Source organism: Acomys minous (genome assembly GCF_964271855.1).
Source record: "Acomys minous genome assembly, chromosome: 14".
Lineage (NCBI taxonomy): Eukaryota > Metazoa > Chordata > Mammalia > Rodentia > Muridae > Acomys > Acomys minous.
This window is the reverse complement of record NC_140496.1, coordinates 55,237,133-55,256,279: the sequence shown is the minus strand read 5'-3', so window position 1 is coordinate 55,256,279 and position 19,147 is coordinate 55,237,133. Positions and strand designations below refer to the sequence as shown.

General features: G+C 46.5%; 1 protein-coding gene across 4 annotated transcripts in view; it reads left to right on the top strand.

Moving 5' to 3' along the window:
* Nucleotides 1–19,147, top strand: part of CHD1L (chromodomain helicase DNA binding protein 1 like) — a 56,341-nt gene that overhangs the window by 14,520 nt on the left and 22,674 nt on the right. For all 4 annotated transcript variants that reach the window (XR_014774552.1, XM_084757178.1, XM_084757177.1 and 1 more), the window contains 7 exons: nt 3,322–3,403; nt 8,164–8,326; nt 10,959–11,114; nt 11,950–12,042; nt 14,187–14,283; nt 16,060–16,133; nt 17,223–17,333. Coding sequence is in view for 3 of the 4 variants with exons in the window: in XM_084757178.1 (XP_084613304.1) it covers nt 3,322–3,403; nt 8,164–8,326; nt 10,959–11,114; nt 11,950–12,042; nt 14,187–14,283; nt 16,060–16,133; nt 17,223–17,333 (776 nt within the window). In the remaining variant the exon portion in view is untranslated. The remainder of the gene's footprint in view (nt 1–3,321; nt 3,404–8,163; nt 8,327–10,958; nt 11,115–11,949; nt 12,043–14,186; nt 14,284–16,059; nt 16,134–17,222; nt 17,334–19,147) is intronic.

Sequence of the window (19,147 nt, the reverse complement as noted above, 5' to 3'; positions counted from 1 at the left end):
CAGGAAAGCTGGTCACAGAGCAAACCTATGGAGATAGAAGTCCAGTTAGGGGATGAAGAAGTGGGTCAGCAGCGAGGATGCCCGCTGCTAACAATTGCCCGTAACTAACTCCAGCTGCAGGGAATCCGATGCCTCTCCCCTCTGCCAGCACATGTGCCTGCATGTACACATACATGCAATAAATAAAAAGAAACCAGGCAATAAATGTGAAAAAAAAATTTTTTTAAAGATTTATTTATTTATTATTTATACAGTGTTCTGCCTGCATGTACACCTGCCCACCAGAAGAGGGCACCAGATGTCATCATAGATGGTTGCAAGCCACCATGTAGTTGCTGGGAATTGAACTCAGGACCTTTGGAAGAGCAGCCAATGCTCTTAACCTCTGAGCCATCTCTCTAGCCCCTAAATGTGAAATCTTAAAGGACAGTAAACTAGTCCATAAAGTATTTTATGAGTTATCCCATTTAAAATTTATAAAAACCAGGCTGCCTAGATGGCCTGGTGTGTAAAAGCACTTTCCAGGCGACCCTAATGACCTAAGGTCAGTTCCCCAGAACCCATGGTGGAAAGAAAGACCCACTTCCTCACTTGTCCCCTGACCTCCACAGGTGCACCATGGTATGCATTGGCTCATAACCCCCCCTCTCCCTCCCACCTCTTCTCTCTCTCCGTCTCCTCCTCCCCCTTGCGTGCGAGTGTGAAGCAGAGATAATGAAGGAGCTCTGCTTACTGCCCGCTCGCCCTGGCTTCCTCAGCTAGCTTTCTTATACAGCAGGCCTAGGGATGCCACTGCCCACAGTGGGCTGGGCCTTCCTGTACCAATTAACAGTTCAGAAGATGCATCGCAGACTTGGCGATAGGCCAATCTGATGGAGGCGATACCTCAGCTGAGGGCCCCTCTGCTTGGATGTGTCAAGCTGACAGCCAAGATTAACTGTTTATTACAGATAATGTGAATAAACAGCAAAACACGGCTTCAAACTCAGCACGCAGTGCTCTCCAGCTTCCTTTTAAGTCTGAACCGGAGTGTCACATTTCTCAGGAGAAACAGTGTCCTTCTGTCTGTCTCAGACAATCTGCTCTAAGCACACTGATAGGAAGAGTTACGAACCTAACAACCGGGGACCACTTACAACATTGACTCAGCATGAATCCCACAACATAGACGTGTTCTCTGAGCATTGGCAAAGGTTGTGTTTTCTGTAGTTGTGTTGTACTTACTGAGCATAGCATGCAAGTATAACACGGACGTTTAAGACCACGCCATAAACAGCTTGGAATCTTTTGGATTACAGGCGTACGAAGTCTTTGAATTAGGAGAAGTAGACTATTGGATTCTCTTCTGAATGCTGGGGTCCCCTGTACTTTTTCTCTTCTCTCTGGAGAACCTCTTTGTCCTGGAACACCCTCTGTAGACCAGGCTGGCCTCAGACTCACGGAGATCCACCTGCCTCTGCCTCCCAGGTGCTTGGATTAAAGGCGTGCGCCACCACGCCTGGCTAAGAGCATCCTTGATGGGGACTTGACCCACTTTCTTTTAATGTGCCCACATTCACCGTTCTGTAGCCTTGGCTCATGTACTAAGCATTTTGGATATTTGCCTGTATAAAAAGGGAACCAGGCCACATATTGGTGGTGACACTGTCTTATGGGTATACCTTCTGTCATGACCACTGTCCAACCATGGAGACTCTTAGTGTACCCCGATCCTGTTCCTCGGGGCTCCCTGTGCTCTCCGTAGGTCCCAGGTCCTCCCCGATTCCCCCCCCCCCCCCAGGAGATGAATGAGATAAGCAGCACGGGCACCTGCGCTCTCCATCTGTTGTTGGCATGGCTGTCCTCTTCCTCCTCTTTTGTAACTTCACGAGATGACTTCCTTTTCATAGGCCAACCTCTGTGTTAGTGTCATTCTCTAAGTTCTGAGGAATTTTCTTTCCATGGTTTGTCTGTCTGTCTGTCTTTGAGATAGACTCTTCCTATGCAGATCAAGCCTGAGGATCTAGTAGGAAAGAAAAGAATCAACTCATGCAAGTTGTCCTTCGACTACACGCACCATGGCACACATGTGCCACTCCCCAATTAAATAAGTGTAAAACGTTAAAATATAATGTAATATTCCACTGTGCTTACAAGTAAAACTTAATAATATTAGTATGGTCTACATTTTACTTGTGTTTAATTTTGTTTGCAATTATCAAGGACATATAACATTTATATATTGTTTGTTTAGCTTTTAATTTTTTTGAGAGAGTTTTGCATGTAGCCCTGGCTAGCCTTGCTGTGTAGCTAAGGCTAGCCTCACACTTGTAGTTTCCTTATACCTCTACCTCCCACCTGCTAGGATTACAGTTGTGTTCCAGAACACCTAGCTAGCATTCTATTGTAGTGATTATGTATGCATTTTTCTATAGCCATATGTTTTTATCACCTGTTATTAGATATTCATTATTTTCAGTTTTTGCTATTTTAAATAATACATTCTAGAACATATTTGTGCAATGTATTTACCATATTTGGGAAGGATTGCAACAGGTTTCCAAAAGCATTTGCCAAAATGTGCTTTTATAGCCAAAGAGTAGTAGGGATCTATGCCTGTGTCCCAGCACATGGGGAGTGTGAGGCAGGAGGATTGCAAATTTGAGGCCTGTTTGAACTGCATAGTAAGACACATGCAGTATGGACATGTGTGCGTGTGCGTGTATGGATGTGCTCTTTTGACCTGAGCTTACTGATAAACTGCCCTTGCTACCTACTAGACAACAAACCAGGCTCTGCAATGGCCACTGAGCACCTCAGTGTCAACAGAGCAGGAGGCACTAGGGCCATCCCTTTAGTGCCTGGCTCCACTCAGCACTTGTTGAAACCCCCGCTTCTTCATGTGCTGTGGCACAGCTCTCTTTACTTTGTCTTTTGGCTTTGACTTGCCCTTGTGAATCTGGCCAAATCCCCTAACCTCTCTGAGCCCCTGTCTGTCTCCCACTTGGCCCGGTCCTCTCTTCTCACCCTGTTCTTTTGGACTAAACACGCAGAGCGACAAGTTCAGCACCTGGCACATGGCTATACATGTTTCTTCCCTCTGATTTGATGCTGTCGTTCTTACCGCCTTTTCTTTCTTGGCGGGGGAGGGGGAGCCCCTGGCACATACCCCCTCATGTAGTTGTTGCCGGGCATGTAGCTGTGTCTCGGGAGGTGGTTTGCACGTGTTTCTAGAGCCGGGCTTGTGGTCCGTCTTTCTAATGGCACTTGCAGTCCCTTAGCAAGGTGACTACGAGACATGTCTGAGGCGTGCAGGAGCTGAAAATCACTTCTCTCTCACAGCTTCTCCTGGAGTGTTCTTGCTGTGGATGAAGCTCACAGATTGAAAAACCAGAGCTCCCTGCTGCACAGGACTCTTTCAGAGGTAAATTCACAGGGTGGTCTTGATTGTCATCTGACTGACTTAAGATAATCTTTTAAGGAGTAGTTTGAGTTTTATAACAAAATTGAGGAGAAGATACAGAGACGACTACTCGCTCGCCCCTCTGTTCATATTGATATTGTAGATGCTGCTTGGTTGGGAGAAATATATAATGACGTCTACCCACCATGGCAGTATCATGCATGGTGACGTCACTGCCCTGACAGCTCTGAGCTCCCCTGCTTACACATCCCCCCCTTTCCCCCTTTCTTTCTTTCTTTCTTTTTTTTTTCTTTCTTTCTTTTGTTTTTGTTTTTGAAGTCAGTGTTTCTCTGTGTAGCCCTGGCTGTTCTGTATTCACTCTGTCGACCAGACTGGCCTCGAACTCATGGAGATCCGCCTGCCTCTTCCTCCCAAGTGCTGGGATTAAAGGCATGGTTTTTCAAGACAGGCTTTCTCTGTGTAACAGAACCCTGCCTGGACTTGTTCTGTAGACCAGGCTGGCCTAGAACTCACAGAGATCTGCCTACCTCTGCCTTCCAACTGCTGGGATTTAAGGCGTGCGCCACCATGCCATCCCTCCTCTTAAGGAAGAGCAGCCAGGTATGGTGCATGTATGTAATCACGGTACTCAGGAGAATGATGGAGGAGGGCCGCATAGTAAGACCTTTTTAAAAAATAGGCTGGAATAGTGTAGATTTAACTAAACCTTTTTTTTTCTTTCTTTTTTTTTTTTTTTTTTGTCAATCAGATTACTGTAGGGCTAAGTGTTGGGGGAGGGGCACACCAGGAAAGTACGTAATGTCTTTTATCTTTTGTAAGATAATGTTTATTAAATCTGGTTATCAGATAAGACCCCACTCCAATAAAGTTCGTTATACCTTGGGAAATGTTTCACTTCTCTCTTGATCACCTTGGATTTCCTTATAGAGCTCAGTATAAATCTGTTTGCAGCAGCTGATGCACTGGGCATATTGCTCCTCTTCCCCAGTTTACCTGTGTAAAGAATTTAATAGCTCACAAGAAGACCAGTTCCATGGCATTGAGTATTCCTTCATCCCCTGCAGTCTCTGTGCATTATACAGAGTGATACATCGTTCTCGCCCTCTCCTGGCCTCCCCGCTATTCCGGAGACATGAGGTGGTTTGCCCTTTGAAAGGGGCCTGTCTTTCTCCTAGTTGAAAGGCTTGTTCCTTCGTGAGCCTACACATTAGTCTTTGTGGTGATGCAGCTTGGGTCCATCCTGTAATAAATCACTTACATCTAGAGTGCCATTTGTAGGAATCCTTTGGTCTGTGCTCTGTAGTTGCTAGCCTACAAGTTGCAGTTTTGGGTGTTTGAAAGCAGACACCACCTTTGTAGATTGCTGCTCCCCGTAGGACATCCTCTTGCCCTCTGACCATGGCCTTCTTTTTAGGGACCCTTAACAGTGTCTCTCTCCCAAGAGGCTTTTATGTCAGTCCGATTGTGCTGCTTTACCGCAACACCACAGGCTGAGGTCGTAATGAACAGACATTTATTTCTCACAGCTCTGAAGCTGGAAAGTCAGACCAAGGTGTCGAGGACTTTGTGCTGTATTCTTATATGGCAGAAGGGCAAGAGAAGGAAGAGAAGGCTAGCTTAACAGCCCTCGATCCCACTCAAAAGGAGCCTGCCGCATTGGCGCTGCATGTATTTGGAGGGAACACAGCTGAATCATAACAGTTGTTATATTCTAGGTGTCTGTCCTTGTAAGAGAATGCTTCATAAACTCTGTCAATTTATTGATGTACAATGAGAGAAGAGACAGGTACAGTAAAGGCACCCTGGGCTTGTGATTTGAAATGGGGAGACTGAGTTTTGTTGGTGACTTTGGAGCCTACACTTGTTTTTTAATTTTTTTGGTTTGTTCTTTTTGTTTTGTTTTTTAGAGACAGGGTTTCTCTGTGTAGCCTTGGCTGTCCTGGAACTCACTTTGTAGACCAGGCAGGCCTGCCTCTGCCTCCCAAGTGCTGTGATTAAAGGCATGCACCACCACTGCCCAGCGAGCCTTGCACCTGCTATTCATCAGGAAACTAAGTCTCAGAGGGATGGAGTGACAACATTGCTCTGGGACATGTCAGCGTTCCTTTTTAGGAGAGGTTTGGATTGTAGATCACTAGATGGTTGTAAAGAAAATACATTTATTTAGGTGGGCCGTGGTGGCACAAGTCTTTAATCCCAGCACTTGGGAGGCAGAGGCAGGCGGATCACTGTGAGTTCGAGTCCACAGAATGAGTTCCAGGACAGCTAAGGCTGCATAGTCAGATCTTGTCTTAAAAAAAGAAAAAGAAAAAGCCAAACAACCAAACAAGACCATGTATTTATTGGACTGAAAGGTGTGAAGGGGGATTCTGTCTGGTTTTATATCTGTCTGTTTTAACACTGTTTTTGATTTGTTTATGAATGTTGCTAGTGACCTCAGTGTGAAAACAGAGAGTTGGTGCTAGAATTTGTATGTCATATTTATAGTGCATTTCCCAACTGAAGTTGCCATAAAAAGTGGCAAAATATTTAATAAGGAATGTGCTATATAATATTTTTATACCTTATAAAGTACTATAAAGACATTGTTTCTGACTTTTATTTCCCAACTGTAAGTTTTGATGCCAAAAAGGACACTACTTTGAATGACAAACTTTACTCGTGTCCTGGGAAAAGCTGAGTACTGTGCCTTGTAGCTGTGACCTTCTGCTCTTTGACCATCTCAGCTCTTTACTGAAATACACCTTGTGAATTCTCATTACTGTACTTAAAAAACACCTCAGTCCACGTAGTTGAAGTCCTTCAAAAGTATTGTCCAACAGGCAGAACAGGCACAGATGGGTAGGTGACCAACGAGCATTTCAGAAAGAACAAAAGGAGATTGCCGAAACTTTTCTAGTAAGTTTTAACTATTGGTCACTTCACTGTTTTTTTTTTAAACTATAAAAACAGTGTATCCTTTTATGCTCCTTCCACAGCCAAAATCTAGAAAGATAAGAAAAGTGGAAAACACCATAACCCACCCCTGCAATAACACTGCAGTGTATCTTGTGTTTACCTGTGTGTATGTGTGAATATATGTATAGTTGCCCACTGTATTTTTTAAGTTAATTTATATATTCACTTTACATCCTGGTCATCCTTCCTCTCCTTCCAGTCCCCCCTCCTTTCCCCCTCCCTCTCCTCCTCCCCTACTCCTCAGAAAGGGGAGCTCCCCTATCAACCCACTTCAGCTCATCCAGTCACTACAGGATTGAGTTCGTCCTCTTTCCCTGTGGCCTAGCAAGGCAGTCCCATCAGAGGGAAGTGATTGAAAAGCAGGCAACAGAGTCCATGTCAGAGACAGCAGCCCCACACCCCACACACCCCGACACTCCACACCCCCCACCCTTACTAGTGGACCCACATGAAGCCCCAGCTGCCCATAGGCTACATCTGTGTAAGGGGCCTAGGTCCAGTCCGCGCATGCTCCTTGGTTGGTGCTGCAGTGTCTGCAGGACATCCCGGGCCCTGGTTAGTTGGCTCTGTTGGTCCGTCTTGTGGAGCTCCTGTCCCCTACAGGCCCTTCTGTCCTTCCCCCCACTTTCCCACAAGACTGCCTACGCTTTGCCCATTCTTTGGCCGTGAGTCTCAGCATCTGTTGGGATCTGCTGCTGGGTGGAGCCTCTCAGAGGACAGCTGTGCCAGGCTCCTGTGTGCACGCATAGCAGAGTATCATTAATAGTGCCCAATGTATTTTGATGTTTAAAATAACATGCATACATAGCCTTTTTATTTTGTTACATTCATTTCGATAGTCCCTCCTACGTCACCTCAGGGGTTGGCCATCCTTGATCTAATTAAGATTTCTTGTTAATGATTTTCTTTGTGTTTTCGAGCAAAGCAAATAGATTTACTGAGTGAGGAAGAATGAGCAAACCCCCCCCCCCCCGAAGTAGGACATGTCCCTAGGGAGGCCTAGTCTGCTTCTCTTAACTCTTAATGTCATTGCTAATTACTCGTATTTAATTACCAATAAGGAATTTCTTATTTTTGGTTTTCTCATTTGTTTCTGAGAGTTTAAAGAATTCTCTTCTGTTTGGGGATGTCACGTGCCATGGTGTCCAGAAACATACAGAAATCTTAACATGCCATAAGGTTTTTTACAGAAGGCATTGTTTTAGTCTGGACCTGCTTCTTAGCTGTAGTGGAGGGGCCTGATGTGTTCGCCTTCTGCGTCTCCAGTTCCGCAGCACTCGCGTATAAGTCTCAGTTGCCCCAGTAACTCCCCCACATAGGGTGCAACCTATAGTTTAACTCTCCGAGGTTGGCTACAAGTAACATATTGCCCATTCCACAACACTCGGTCAGGAAGTGACGTAACTTGCATCGTTGCAACACAGTCTTCTTTGTAGGACTATTTTCCACTTCGTATAGTTGAAACAGGAACCACTTCCTTCATCAAGGAAAGCACACAGCCCGAGTGCGAGCCTCCCGGTGCCGTGTGCCTCCGTCATCACAGCCTGAGTGCGAGCCTCCCGGTGCCGTGTGCCTCCGTTATCACAGCCTGAGTGCGAGCCTCCCGGTGCCGTGTGCCTCCGTTATCACAGCCCGAGTGCGAGCCTCCCGGTGCCGTGTGCCTCCGTCATCACAGCCCGAATGCGAGCCTCCCGGTGCTGTGCGCCTCAGTCATCCCCGTTAAGTCATGCTGCTGTGTGTTGGGTAACGCAGTCGTTCCTCCCGTGTGGGGGTTTTTAACTTTGTTGTTTTCTGTGCTTAAGTTCTCAGTGGTCTTCCGTCTCCTGCTGACCGGAACTCCCATCCAGAACAGTCTCCAGGAGCTGTACTCCCTGCTCAGCGTCGCGGAGGCTGATGTGTTCTGCAGGGAGCAGGTGGAGGACTTCGTTCAGCGTTACCAGGACATTGAGAAAGAGTCCAGATCAGGCAGGTGCCTCTCTTCCTAAGCATCCCCAAGAGGGCTCAGTGTAGATAGAAAAGAGGAGCGACAACCAGAAGAACAGAGAGGTAACACGCCACAAACCAAGGCCAGCGCCAGACGCCGCCACTATCGTCTTCGTTTGTCTTCTCATGCGTGACTCTCTGGCCCATTCAGTTCATTTTTGGAAGAGGTAGGAGGGTGCCTACCACAGGCCCACAGCATCAGTCAGTGTTCTGTAGCAGTGGAGGGTTTTTTTTTCTTTCCTTTTTTTTAACCGTGTACCCAAATCAAGAGTTTAAGAGATGTGGAAGTGTGTGTGTGTGTGTGTGTGTGTGTGTGTGTGTGTGTGTGTATGCGCGCATGCGCGCGCGTGCCATGCTTCACCCTTCATGCAGGTGCCATGCATGTATTGGGTAGGTATGCATTGGAGGGGCTTTTCCTAACAAAAAGCCCTAGACTATAGGCTACACATTTCTCCTATGTAACTCCCATGATTAGAGTTGCCAGATAAGTTTCATATATCCAGTCACGTATTACATGGGTATACTGCATTAAAATGTTGTTTGCCCATTACGTGAAATTCCAGTTTAGCTGGTTACTCGTCCTGTGTGTATATTTGCTGTTTCTAGCATTCCTAACGAGCAGTGTAATTATGATTTAGGACAGTTTTTAATGTTCAAGATACCGGATGAGGGACCAAAGGATGTGAAGCCAGAAGAACGCAAATCAGATGCTGGCAGCACTGGTCAGCTGGGTGGCCTCGAATAAGAGGCTTGGCCATAACATGAGCACAGTCACTTGCCCACCTTTGCAAGCTGTAATGCTGAGCAATAGGAATTCATGCAGGAACACCTGGGAATAATAAGAGAGCCTCCAAAACCCAGGATTATTAGTGAGAATAGAGTTCTTAAGTGTTCCCAGTGCGCAGGCTAAGGGCGAGTGACCATTCAGGAGTGAGCTGAGAACCCAGGGAGGAGGAAGCACAGACGGTCCTCCGCTTGCGTGGCTCCAGGACTTTTATGTTGTAGACCAGCGCACATTCAGCGGACAAGTGGGCAATGTGTGCGAACTTTGACTTGCTGTTGACAGATTTATGAGGTACAGTGTAGTGTTTCAACTCGTGTACACATTGGGTAGTGATCAGCGCAGGTAACTGGCATGTCACCAATTGAACTTCCGTCATTTCTTTATGATGCTTTCACCCTCCATAGTGCATTGCATATGTGTATGAAGTTATCAAAGAAGAAAAATCCGTTCTTCTTACTACTTTGAGTTATATAGCACATTATTATATATGCATGTATGAACGTATGTATGTTGTATGTATGTATGTTGTATGTATGTATGTATGTATGTATGTATGTATATTTAAGTGCTCAGCATCTGTAGTCGTTAGGGAAATGTGAATCAGAGCCACAGTGAGGCTAGAGGCTGGGCCTAGTGGTGAAAGCACTGGCTGCTCTTCCAGAGGACCCAGGTTGGGTTTCCAGCACATACATGGAGGTTCACAAGATCTGTAACTCCAGCGCCAGGGAATCTGATACCCTCATCTGACCTTCGTAGGCACATCACATGCGTGCTGCCTTCATACACAAGCAGGCCAAGCACTAATACACATACAGCTAATATAAATAAATATTAAAATATAAACTACAATGAAGTACAATTCACCCCCTTCTCCCTCCCCTAATCACAAATGCCAGTAAGGGCAGAGAGAAAGGGGAACCCACTAATGATGGGGTGAATATAAATTAGTGTAAACAGTACAGTACTGAGGTGCCTCAGAGAGCTAAAAATGTAGCTACCATGAATATGACAATCCAGGTCATGTCCAAGGGAGCTGACATCATACATTGTCCACCATAAACAGGCTAGAGTTCAGCTAAGCATCCACCACAGATGACTAGATAACTGTCATGCGGCACATATACCCAGCGGATGCTGCTTGGCTGTAAAAAACGTAGACATCTCCATCTTTTCCTAGGCTCATGGCGTGGTGAGATTGTCTCCTCAGGCTGCGTGGCATCAGAACCCACAGCTTTCCGGTCAGCCAGAGTGAGACTTCCCAGTGTCCCGTGTTGCTACAAGTGCTAGACTTGCTTAAATATATGCCAATATCACGACTGCCAATGAATCATAGGAATATCCAGCTTTAAAAAGTGTATCTTTTATATTTATTGCCCCTCTCCGCCCGTGTGCACACTATGGCACAGGTGTGGAGGTCGGAGGACAACTTGTGGGCGTCAGTGTTTCCCTTCTACCTGTGGACTCTGGGGATCAAGCTGCGGTCATCACGCTTGGCAGCAAATGCCCTTGCTCTTGTTTGCCTTGCTGGCTCTCAGCACTGTATCTATTTTATTTTAGTAAACTGGGTTTCTTTTGCTGAACTGAAGACTAATGTGTGGGCTCAGAGCACGACTAGTAAACGCCACGATGTTTAGTAGATTATGTAGATTTAAGTTCACTTTTTTCAACTTACAATATTTTAAATCTGCGATGGATTTACAGGCTCACAGCCCCATTGTAAGTCCAGGAGCATCTGTGATATGAAAGTTACTGCCCGACTCAGAACTCAGACCGTATGTTGTTAGTTGTCGAATACCTGGATTCTACTCTAATTTTTTTTTCCTTATATAGCAAATGAGCTGCACAGACTCTTGCAGCCATTTCTCCTGAGGCGAGTTAAAGCTCAGGTAGCCACAGAGCTTCCCAAGAAGACAGAGGTGGTGATGTACCATGGCCTGTCAGCGCTGCAGAAGAAGTACTACAAGGCCATCTTGATGAAAGACCTAGGTACAGGGTGTATGTGCACGCGCGTGCGTATGTGCGTGTGTGCGCTTGCGTGTATGTCTGCTGTGAAACCAAGTCTGGTTTTCATGCAGGAATTGCTCAGTAACCTGGCTCCCTCCCTCTGCAGGGAAGGGCTGGGTCTTAGATTCTGAGTGAGTCTCAGGCTGGCTGAAGTGTGTGTGTGTGTGCGTGTGCGCGTGTGTGTGTGAGTGGCGGTGGGGTGCTGCATATGTGTGTGTGTGTGTGTGTGTGTGTGTGCGCGCGAGTGCGCGCGCGGTATGCGTGTGTGTGAGTGTGTGAGTGGCGTTGGGGTGGGGCTCTTAAGAGTAGCGCCGACTTCACTGTTACATAGTCCTCTTTCCTCTGGCCCCATTTCCCTTACTGCCTTTTAGCAAGCACTTGTAGGCATCCTAGTCCTGCCTTTTATCTTTCCAGCCCATTGGATGCCTAACGAGCTGCAAAATGCTGTTGACTCAAACTCACTGAGAGGAATTGGTAGTGAGAGGGGAGAGGCAGGCGTGGAGTGTCTCTTATTTCTATCCACTCCTAACAGTTGCCGTGGGGGTTTAGATGTTTGAAGAAAAGGGTAACCGGGTTGCTAAATTCAACTCATGGTTTAGTGTTCCTCCTTAAATGTAGGATAAGTAAGTTTCTCACACACACACACACACACACACACACACACACACGCACACACGCACACACGCACACACGCACTCAGTCCAGTTTGCAAAGTTACACAGATCTGAGGCGCGTGTGATTAAATGTGTAAGGCTGTGGAGACGTGGAGGAGAGGCTGCTTTGGTAACCTGTCTTTCTTTCTTCCTTACGATTTCAGATGCGTTTGAGAACGAGACAGCAAAGAAAGTCAAACTCCAGAACATCCTAGCGCAGCTTCGGAAGTGTGTGGACCACCCATATCTGTTCGATGGTGAGTGAGGCAGTGCACAGCCCCTCTTCATTAACAGTCTGTGGCCAAACCGTGGTGTGGTGTGGCGGTCAGCGAGGTGTGCCTGCCCTTTGTGTCTTAGGCTGAGAATGTGGCAGGGTCTATACTCTTTGGTATAGCAGCATTACCTGACATATCTACATAGATTTCTCTAAGTTCTTCCTAATATCCTTTTAGGTTATGTTTCTCTTTTTATTTTTGACTCCAAGATCCATTTATAGATCCTGCATTGTTTGTCCTGTCTCCTTATTCTCCCAGAAGGCAGACATCTTTGTTGGGATTCATACCTGGGACAGCCAAAGCAGACCTGGCCTCCAGGTTCTCCCAGCATCCCTCAGTCCCTTCCTGTTACAGGGCCTGGCTGGTGCACCAGTTGTTTCCATGTTGTTCCACCAGTGGTTGTCTCATTTTATGGTTCAGTCAACTCCTCAGAGCCCTGTGGCACAGTTGTCATTGCCCAGGAGCAAGTCTAGGATTTGTGGGCCTGGAGTCTCTATCATAGGAGAGCCTAGTGCAGGTCTCATTACCATCAGGCAGTGAAATGAGAATTTTGGTTTCTTTTTTTTTTTGAGACAAGGTTTCTCTGTGTAGCGTTCCCTGTCCTGGACTAACTTTTTAGACCAGGCTGGCCTTGAACTCACAGCGATCCGCCTGCCTCTGCCTCCCGAGTGCTGGGATTAAAGGCGTGCGCCATCACCGCCCGGCGTGAATTTTGGTTTCTTAAAAAAAACACAGAAATAGTATAAGACTGTGTTTTCACTTTACTCCCAGGTGTAGGATATGGGGCTGCTTCGTAGCTGCTGACTGTGATTTGCCTCGTGCTCTAGCAGAGGCGTGGTTCTGCCAGCTGCAGACTGCTTCTGCAATTGTGTGACATTTGGAATTCTGGGAACTTTTCAGAGGCTATATAAGAGCTAGAGCCCCCAATAGGTGTGTTACTGGTTGGATGCTGTTGGTTGCCGTTTGGTAAGTATTTGTGCACAAAGAAGAAACAAGAAGAAGAAATTAGAAGCTTGGCATGTTAGCACACACCTATAATCCCAGCACTCTGGGAGGTAGAGGCTGGATCTCTGTGAGTTCAAGGCCTGCTTGGTCTACAAAGCGAGTCCAGGATGCCCAGGGCTACACAGACAAACCCTGTTTCAAGAAAACAAGAAAAGAAAAGAAAAATAGATATCCTGATGATGAAAATCAAACTTGACCCAAGGAACTCGGCGCCCCTAATAAGCAGGAAGTCGTCTAATGATAACATCATCCCCTTTCCTCTCCATCCTTCCTCCCCCCCTGTTTAGTGTTGGGGGTTAAAAGGGTGGAAAGGGGGCTGGAGAGATGGCTCAGCGATTAAGAGCACCATCTGCTCTTCCAGAGGTCCTGAGTTCAATTCCCCGCAACCACATGGTGGCTCACAACTGTCTATAATGAGATTTGGTGCCCTCTTTTGGCCTCCAGGTATAAAGCACTCATATACATTAAACAAACAAACAAACAAACAAACAAATCTTTTTTTTAAAAAAAGTGAGTGGGTAGAAAGGGCTAGAGAAGGGTGAAAGAGAAACAGAAGCCACAAAGTAGCAAACACTGGCTAAAAGATAGAGGTTCCTAATGCAGAAGCTGTGTAAACAATTCACAGGATCTTAACTAGATGCACATGGGGTTTTTGTTTCAATGAAGGAGACCATGTATACTTTAAAGGGCACCCTCTAGGTTATTTTGACTGCTACCTGTACTTCAGAATGTATATTATCTCTGAACCTGATTGTTGATTCAATTCTTGCGAGAGCTTCAAGAATCCAGTTTGGGTTTTCTTGACTATTAATGTTGAGGTGGGTTTGTTCCTTAGGTAAGCTTTTGGTTTTTTGTTTGTTTTTGGGTTTGCTTTTTTTTTTTTTGTCATTGATTTTTTTTGTTTGCTTTTGGGGTATGCCTGGCTTTGTGATTTGTGCCAAGTATTGAGGTTATCATACAAACACATAATCATACAATTCATCAACCAGACATGAGCCTTGGCTCGTTTCCAGTGTAAGGAGTATGGGCTGTCTTGTTGATAGGTGACAATCAGCATTTCTCCTCAGGCAGTCTCTTTCTAGTGGGGCACATTTACCGGAAACAAGTTCTTTCTTTCCTAGGTGTGGAACCGGAGCCCTTTGAGGTTGGAGAGCACCTGATTGAGGCCAGTGGGAAGCTGTACCTGCTGGACAGGCTGCTGGCATTTCTGTATTCCAGGTAGGCAGTGGATTTACGTTTACTACCCTGAGCTAGTAACCTCTGAGACCTAAATGCTGCCGAGCTGATGGGTTCCCTGAGGTCGGTCCAAGTTTCCTTTCTTTGCGGCCATGATTAAGGTTTTTACTTTCTCTGCAACTATGCTCATGGCCCCTGCTACCCCATCTGTCCTTACCCACTGTATGGTCACTTTTTTGTTAGTATTCACACAGCCTCTAGGGCCTAGTTCAGCATTGGCAGTGTCCTCCTTCGGTATGCTGTCTGACTCATCAGTGTGTGGCAGCCTTATCACCCTGACTGTGTTCTGCTCCACCAGAGGCAGCACTGGTCTTTTCCTCCATGACTGCCTGGTGGCAGCCTGGGTTAAATCAGGGTATATCATAAGGCTCTGTGGGTCTTGGTTTAAACTCAAGGGGACCTCGGGGAACACTTCCCCAGAGGCATGACTTGGGCATCAGAAGATCTTGTGTGGCTGCTTGAGTTTTAGCTTGTTCTCCGTGAAGAGAAGGGGTAACATCAGGTGTCATCAGAAACACTGCCTGCACCCTTTGAGATGGGGCCTCTTACTAGCCTGGAGGTCACCAGTTAGGCTGGACTAGTTGCGTAGCAAACTCAGGGATGGTTCTGCCTCCGCCTCTCCAGTGCTAAGATGCTGTGCGTACCACCACACCCAACCTTTTTATGTGGGTTGTAGAGATGAAGCTGAGGCCTCCTGTGCATGAGGCAAGCAACGAGCCACCCCCACCGCCAGCCCTTGGCTTCATTTTTCCTTCTTCTTTCATTTTTTTGGTTTAAAGATTTATTTATTATGTATTCAGTGTTTTTTGCCTGCATGTACTCCTGCACACCAGAAGAGGGCACCAAATCTCATTACAGATGGTTGTGAGCCACCATGTGGTTGCTGGGAATTGAACTCAGGACCTTTGGAAGAGCAGACAGTGCTTTTAACCACTGAGCCATCTCTCCAGCCCCTCTTTCTTTCTTTTTCTTTCTTTCTATGTGTCTGAGGTTTTGCCTGCAGGCGTGTCAGTGTCAGTATGTGCAGGGGGCACACAGAGGTCAAAAGAAGGTATTGGAGCCCCTGGAACTGGAGTCACTACAGTTGTGAGCTGCCATTTGGGTTCTGGGACTCAAACCCAGGTCCCGTAGAATGAAGCAGACAGCGTTCATAACTGCGGAACCGTCTCTCCGTCCCTTGGCTTGATTCCTAATCCATCATTTACCTCGTCCTTTTTCTTCTTTTATTGTGTACCTTAGAAGACGAGGATGTCATCGGCCCCTTCCTAAAACAGCGCTTCTCTGAGCTTTCAACCGAAATAGCTATAAATAATAGTGGCCATGTCCCCAAGTAAGATTAGTAATGGGTGGCTGGCCATGGTGCGTGTTTGAGTTTTGCATTCTACTTTAAGTAAATGTGTGTTTATTTTGCTTTTGACATAAAAGCTTGCATCTCCTTCACGTGAATGAGTTGACACTCCAGTGAGCTGTCCTGCTCCTCTGGGTCTTCCTGTGGCCTGTGGTGCATTGACAAATGCCCTTGGGGATTTCTCTCCAGAGTTTAAGAACTGATACTTTGAAGGGGACAGTTCCGGGCTTACGTATGTTCCTTGCGTGGAGTAGTACTTAAGAGTTTCTGAAGACGCCATTACATTATATTTTAGTATTCCACTTATTTATAAGCTTGTATTCTTTTTTAATCAAAGAATTTTGCCTGAGGGAAATATACCTTAAATATTACTAAAATTGTCACTTTTTCCTTTTTTTTTTTCTTGCCAGGGGCCATCGGGTTTTACTTTTCTCGCAAATGACCCATATGTTGGATATTCTGCAAGACTATATGGATTACAGAGGTGACTGTCCTTGTCCACTGCACTGCCCGAGTCACTTTTAGCTATAACAGTCACATATGGACCAGCCAGTCCTGTGAGGTGTGGGGATGACAGAGGAAGACGATACCACAACATTATTCAGCACCAATAGGACGGGGCACATGGAGACTGGTGTGCGGAGCAAAAGTTGGCAGCGTGCAGAGACGTGCGGGAGGAAGTGAGCAGCCACACTCCCGGGGGTTGTGTGGTTTCCGATTATGGGCACTGGGGCAACTGCTGTGGAAATGTTAGACAAGGGCTTTTAGCCTCTGAGCCATCTCTCCATCCCCTCTTGTCTCAATAGACAAGTCTCGATGGCACTAACCTTCAAGGTCCTAAAACATGCAGTCGAGCAGCTGAGCGCTCACTCAGAAGCTCTAGGCAGATATGCAAGTACAGATATTCCACAAATCAAACGGGGGAGAAATCAAACGGGCCCGTTATTCCTGTTTAACACTAAGGCGTGGGGCTATTACCTGAGTACTCTGTTTAGTACATAATAAATAAGTGTAGATAATTGGGTTGAGCTCAAGGCTCCTGATCAGGAAGTGGCAGATATAGACCTTGCAGTTTAAGTCAGTCCACACTGGGCCTCAGATACCGTAGGATAGCCAGGCCAGGGCACTCTTGTCACCTCAGGAGAATGACAGAGCTCAAGTTAGCTCTCTGGGCCTGGAGCGTGATGACAGGTGAGAGAGCCTCCAGCTTCAGAGGAAGGCAAGCACTGGGCCACCAGACACACCCGCTCCCCTGCACCCCGTACTTCTGCGCACATCTCCTCAGACACAGTCTGCCGTTGAAAGCTCGGAAACGGCCTGCAGTACATATTAATGCCACCTCAGCTGCTGTGAAGGGAGTATGAATGTGTTATGATGTGCTGTTTTGTAAAATGATAGTATTGCCCCCCTAAATTTAGACGTTTCCCCCATGGGAATTATTAGAAGCGGAGCTTTTGTTCCTGTATGAAAAGGATAAAACCGACAGCTACTTTTGGGTTGACTAGTATTTTTTTGTTTCCCAGAATCCTTGAAAAAGGACTTAAGGTTGTCCTGTTTTCTCCCCTTTGTCAAGGCTACAGCTATGAGCGTGTGGATGGCTCCGTGAGAGGAGAAGAGAGACACCTGGCCATTAAGAACTTTGGCAAACAGCCCATTTTTGTGTTCCTCCTGAGCACCCGGGCAGGTAGGCCACACAGGTCTGATTGAAAGCCGGCAAATGATCTGGCAGAGAGCTTAACACCCTGGCCACTAGTGCATCCCCCCAGTTCTCTGAAAGGTGAGGTCGTTCCCGAAGGGTCCAACAGGAAGGAATTGAGGCCAGAGGCTGGACTTATAGCATGGTGACTTGATACTCAAGCTGTGACCTCATCCAAGGACCGAAGCTGCAGTCTTGAGTCCTTAGGAATTATGCTCACCTGCTTTGACTCCCAGACTAGGAGCATCCAGAGGGATGCTTTCTGTGCGGAGCTTTGTTCACATCTGTGAATGCAGGCCTGAACTATGACAGCAGAATGAGGCAGTCTCCCTGCCTGTGCCTTCTTCCAGAACTACCTCTGTAACCAAGCAAAAGCTTAATGAACACTCAGTTGCTTTAAGACGTGGTCACAGTAAGATGGCTAGCTACTTAGGATCATGACAATGCCTATATATAGCTTCAGGCATTATTATTTATCACATCTGTGGTATATTATCAGTAAGAGGGTGAATGTTAGCTTTTGGAAATGATGTTTTTACAGATTCTGGATCATCCTTAAATCCTTTTTTGACTCTTAGTCTTAGTTTTATTTTGTAGAGAAAACTTGTCATTTATGTGCACATGCCTGCTCGTCTCCATGTGCATCACATATATGCAGGCGCCCTTGGAGGCAAGAAGAATGTCAGACCCTCTGGGACTGGATTTTCAGATAGTGTTAGCTGCTACACATGGGTCTGGGGGCCAAAGCCATGTGTTGTGCAGGAGCAGTGTGCACCCCCACCCACCTCCAGCCCCACCTTACCCACCTCCAGCCCCCTTATCTTATTTCTTACGAAGGGAAATCCTCCTGGAGTAGACACAGTGAAAGCAGAGATGATTGTTCCTCTAGTAGAGAGAGATCAGCATCTTAGTGACAAGAGCCTGGTTTCATTAGGAAGCATTCACTGAGCCATCAGTGCCATGAGGGCATATAAAAGAAGCACTAGATAGAATCCTTTGCAAAGAGATTATTTTGCCGGCATACGCCTTATCTGTCTAATATTAAAGATAACAATGCACGATGTAATTAGATTCCCTGGAGCTCCCTTTCTCCCAAGGTCAAAGCCTGCATCTCAGCCCTTCATTTATATCGGCATCTGTCTCTAGTAGTCTTAGGAGAAACTTAAAGGGTCAGGTCAAATGTAGCATAGTGGGAAGGCAGCTCTATTTGTGATACTTTGAAGCTTTCATTATTTCTCTACTCAGAGAACAGCTCTTTGTTTGAAATATCTAAAGTTAAGAAGGAGGAGCCGTCCAAGTTAGTAAATTTCCCTGGAGGGCCCTGAGCAGATCCTGGAGGTGCACAGGCACCTGGGCATTCGCCTTTTCCAGCAGCAGACCTTCGAGCTCTCTGTCCCTTTCTTGCTGCAGACTCTGCCTGCAGCATTTTCATTTGTTCAGCAGTCCGCCCTCTGGTGTTCAAGTGTTCCTGTGAGTGTGTCATATTGCCACCAGGGGGCAGTGATAGCTCATGAATAGGTCTCAAACAATTGCTACCAGAGCTTATTAAAAAGACATTGCTATGGGCTGGAGTTCTGCGCACTGCCATGCCGGGGTAGCATGCCCAAGGTCCTGGGCTGTTCCCTGGCACTGCAGAGAAAGGGGAACTGAAGAAGAGCTGCATCTTGGTAGCCTTAGCCCAGGAAAGATGGTGCACGCTTTAGCATAGTGTGACTCCTGACCGCCAGGCCACCAGGGGTGATGCTACACATTTTTAAATGACATGACTACCTGGGAGGTGTTAAAAGTGTAGTGAGAAAAGC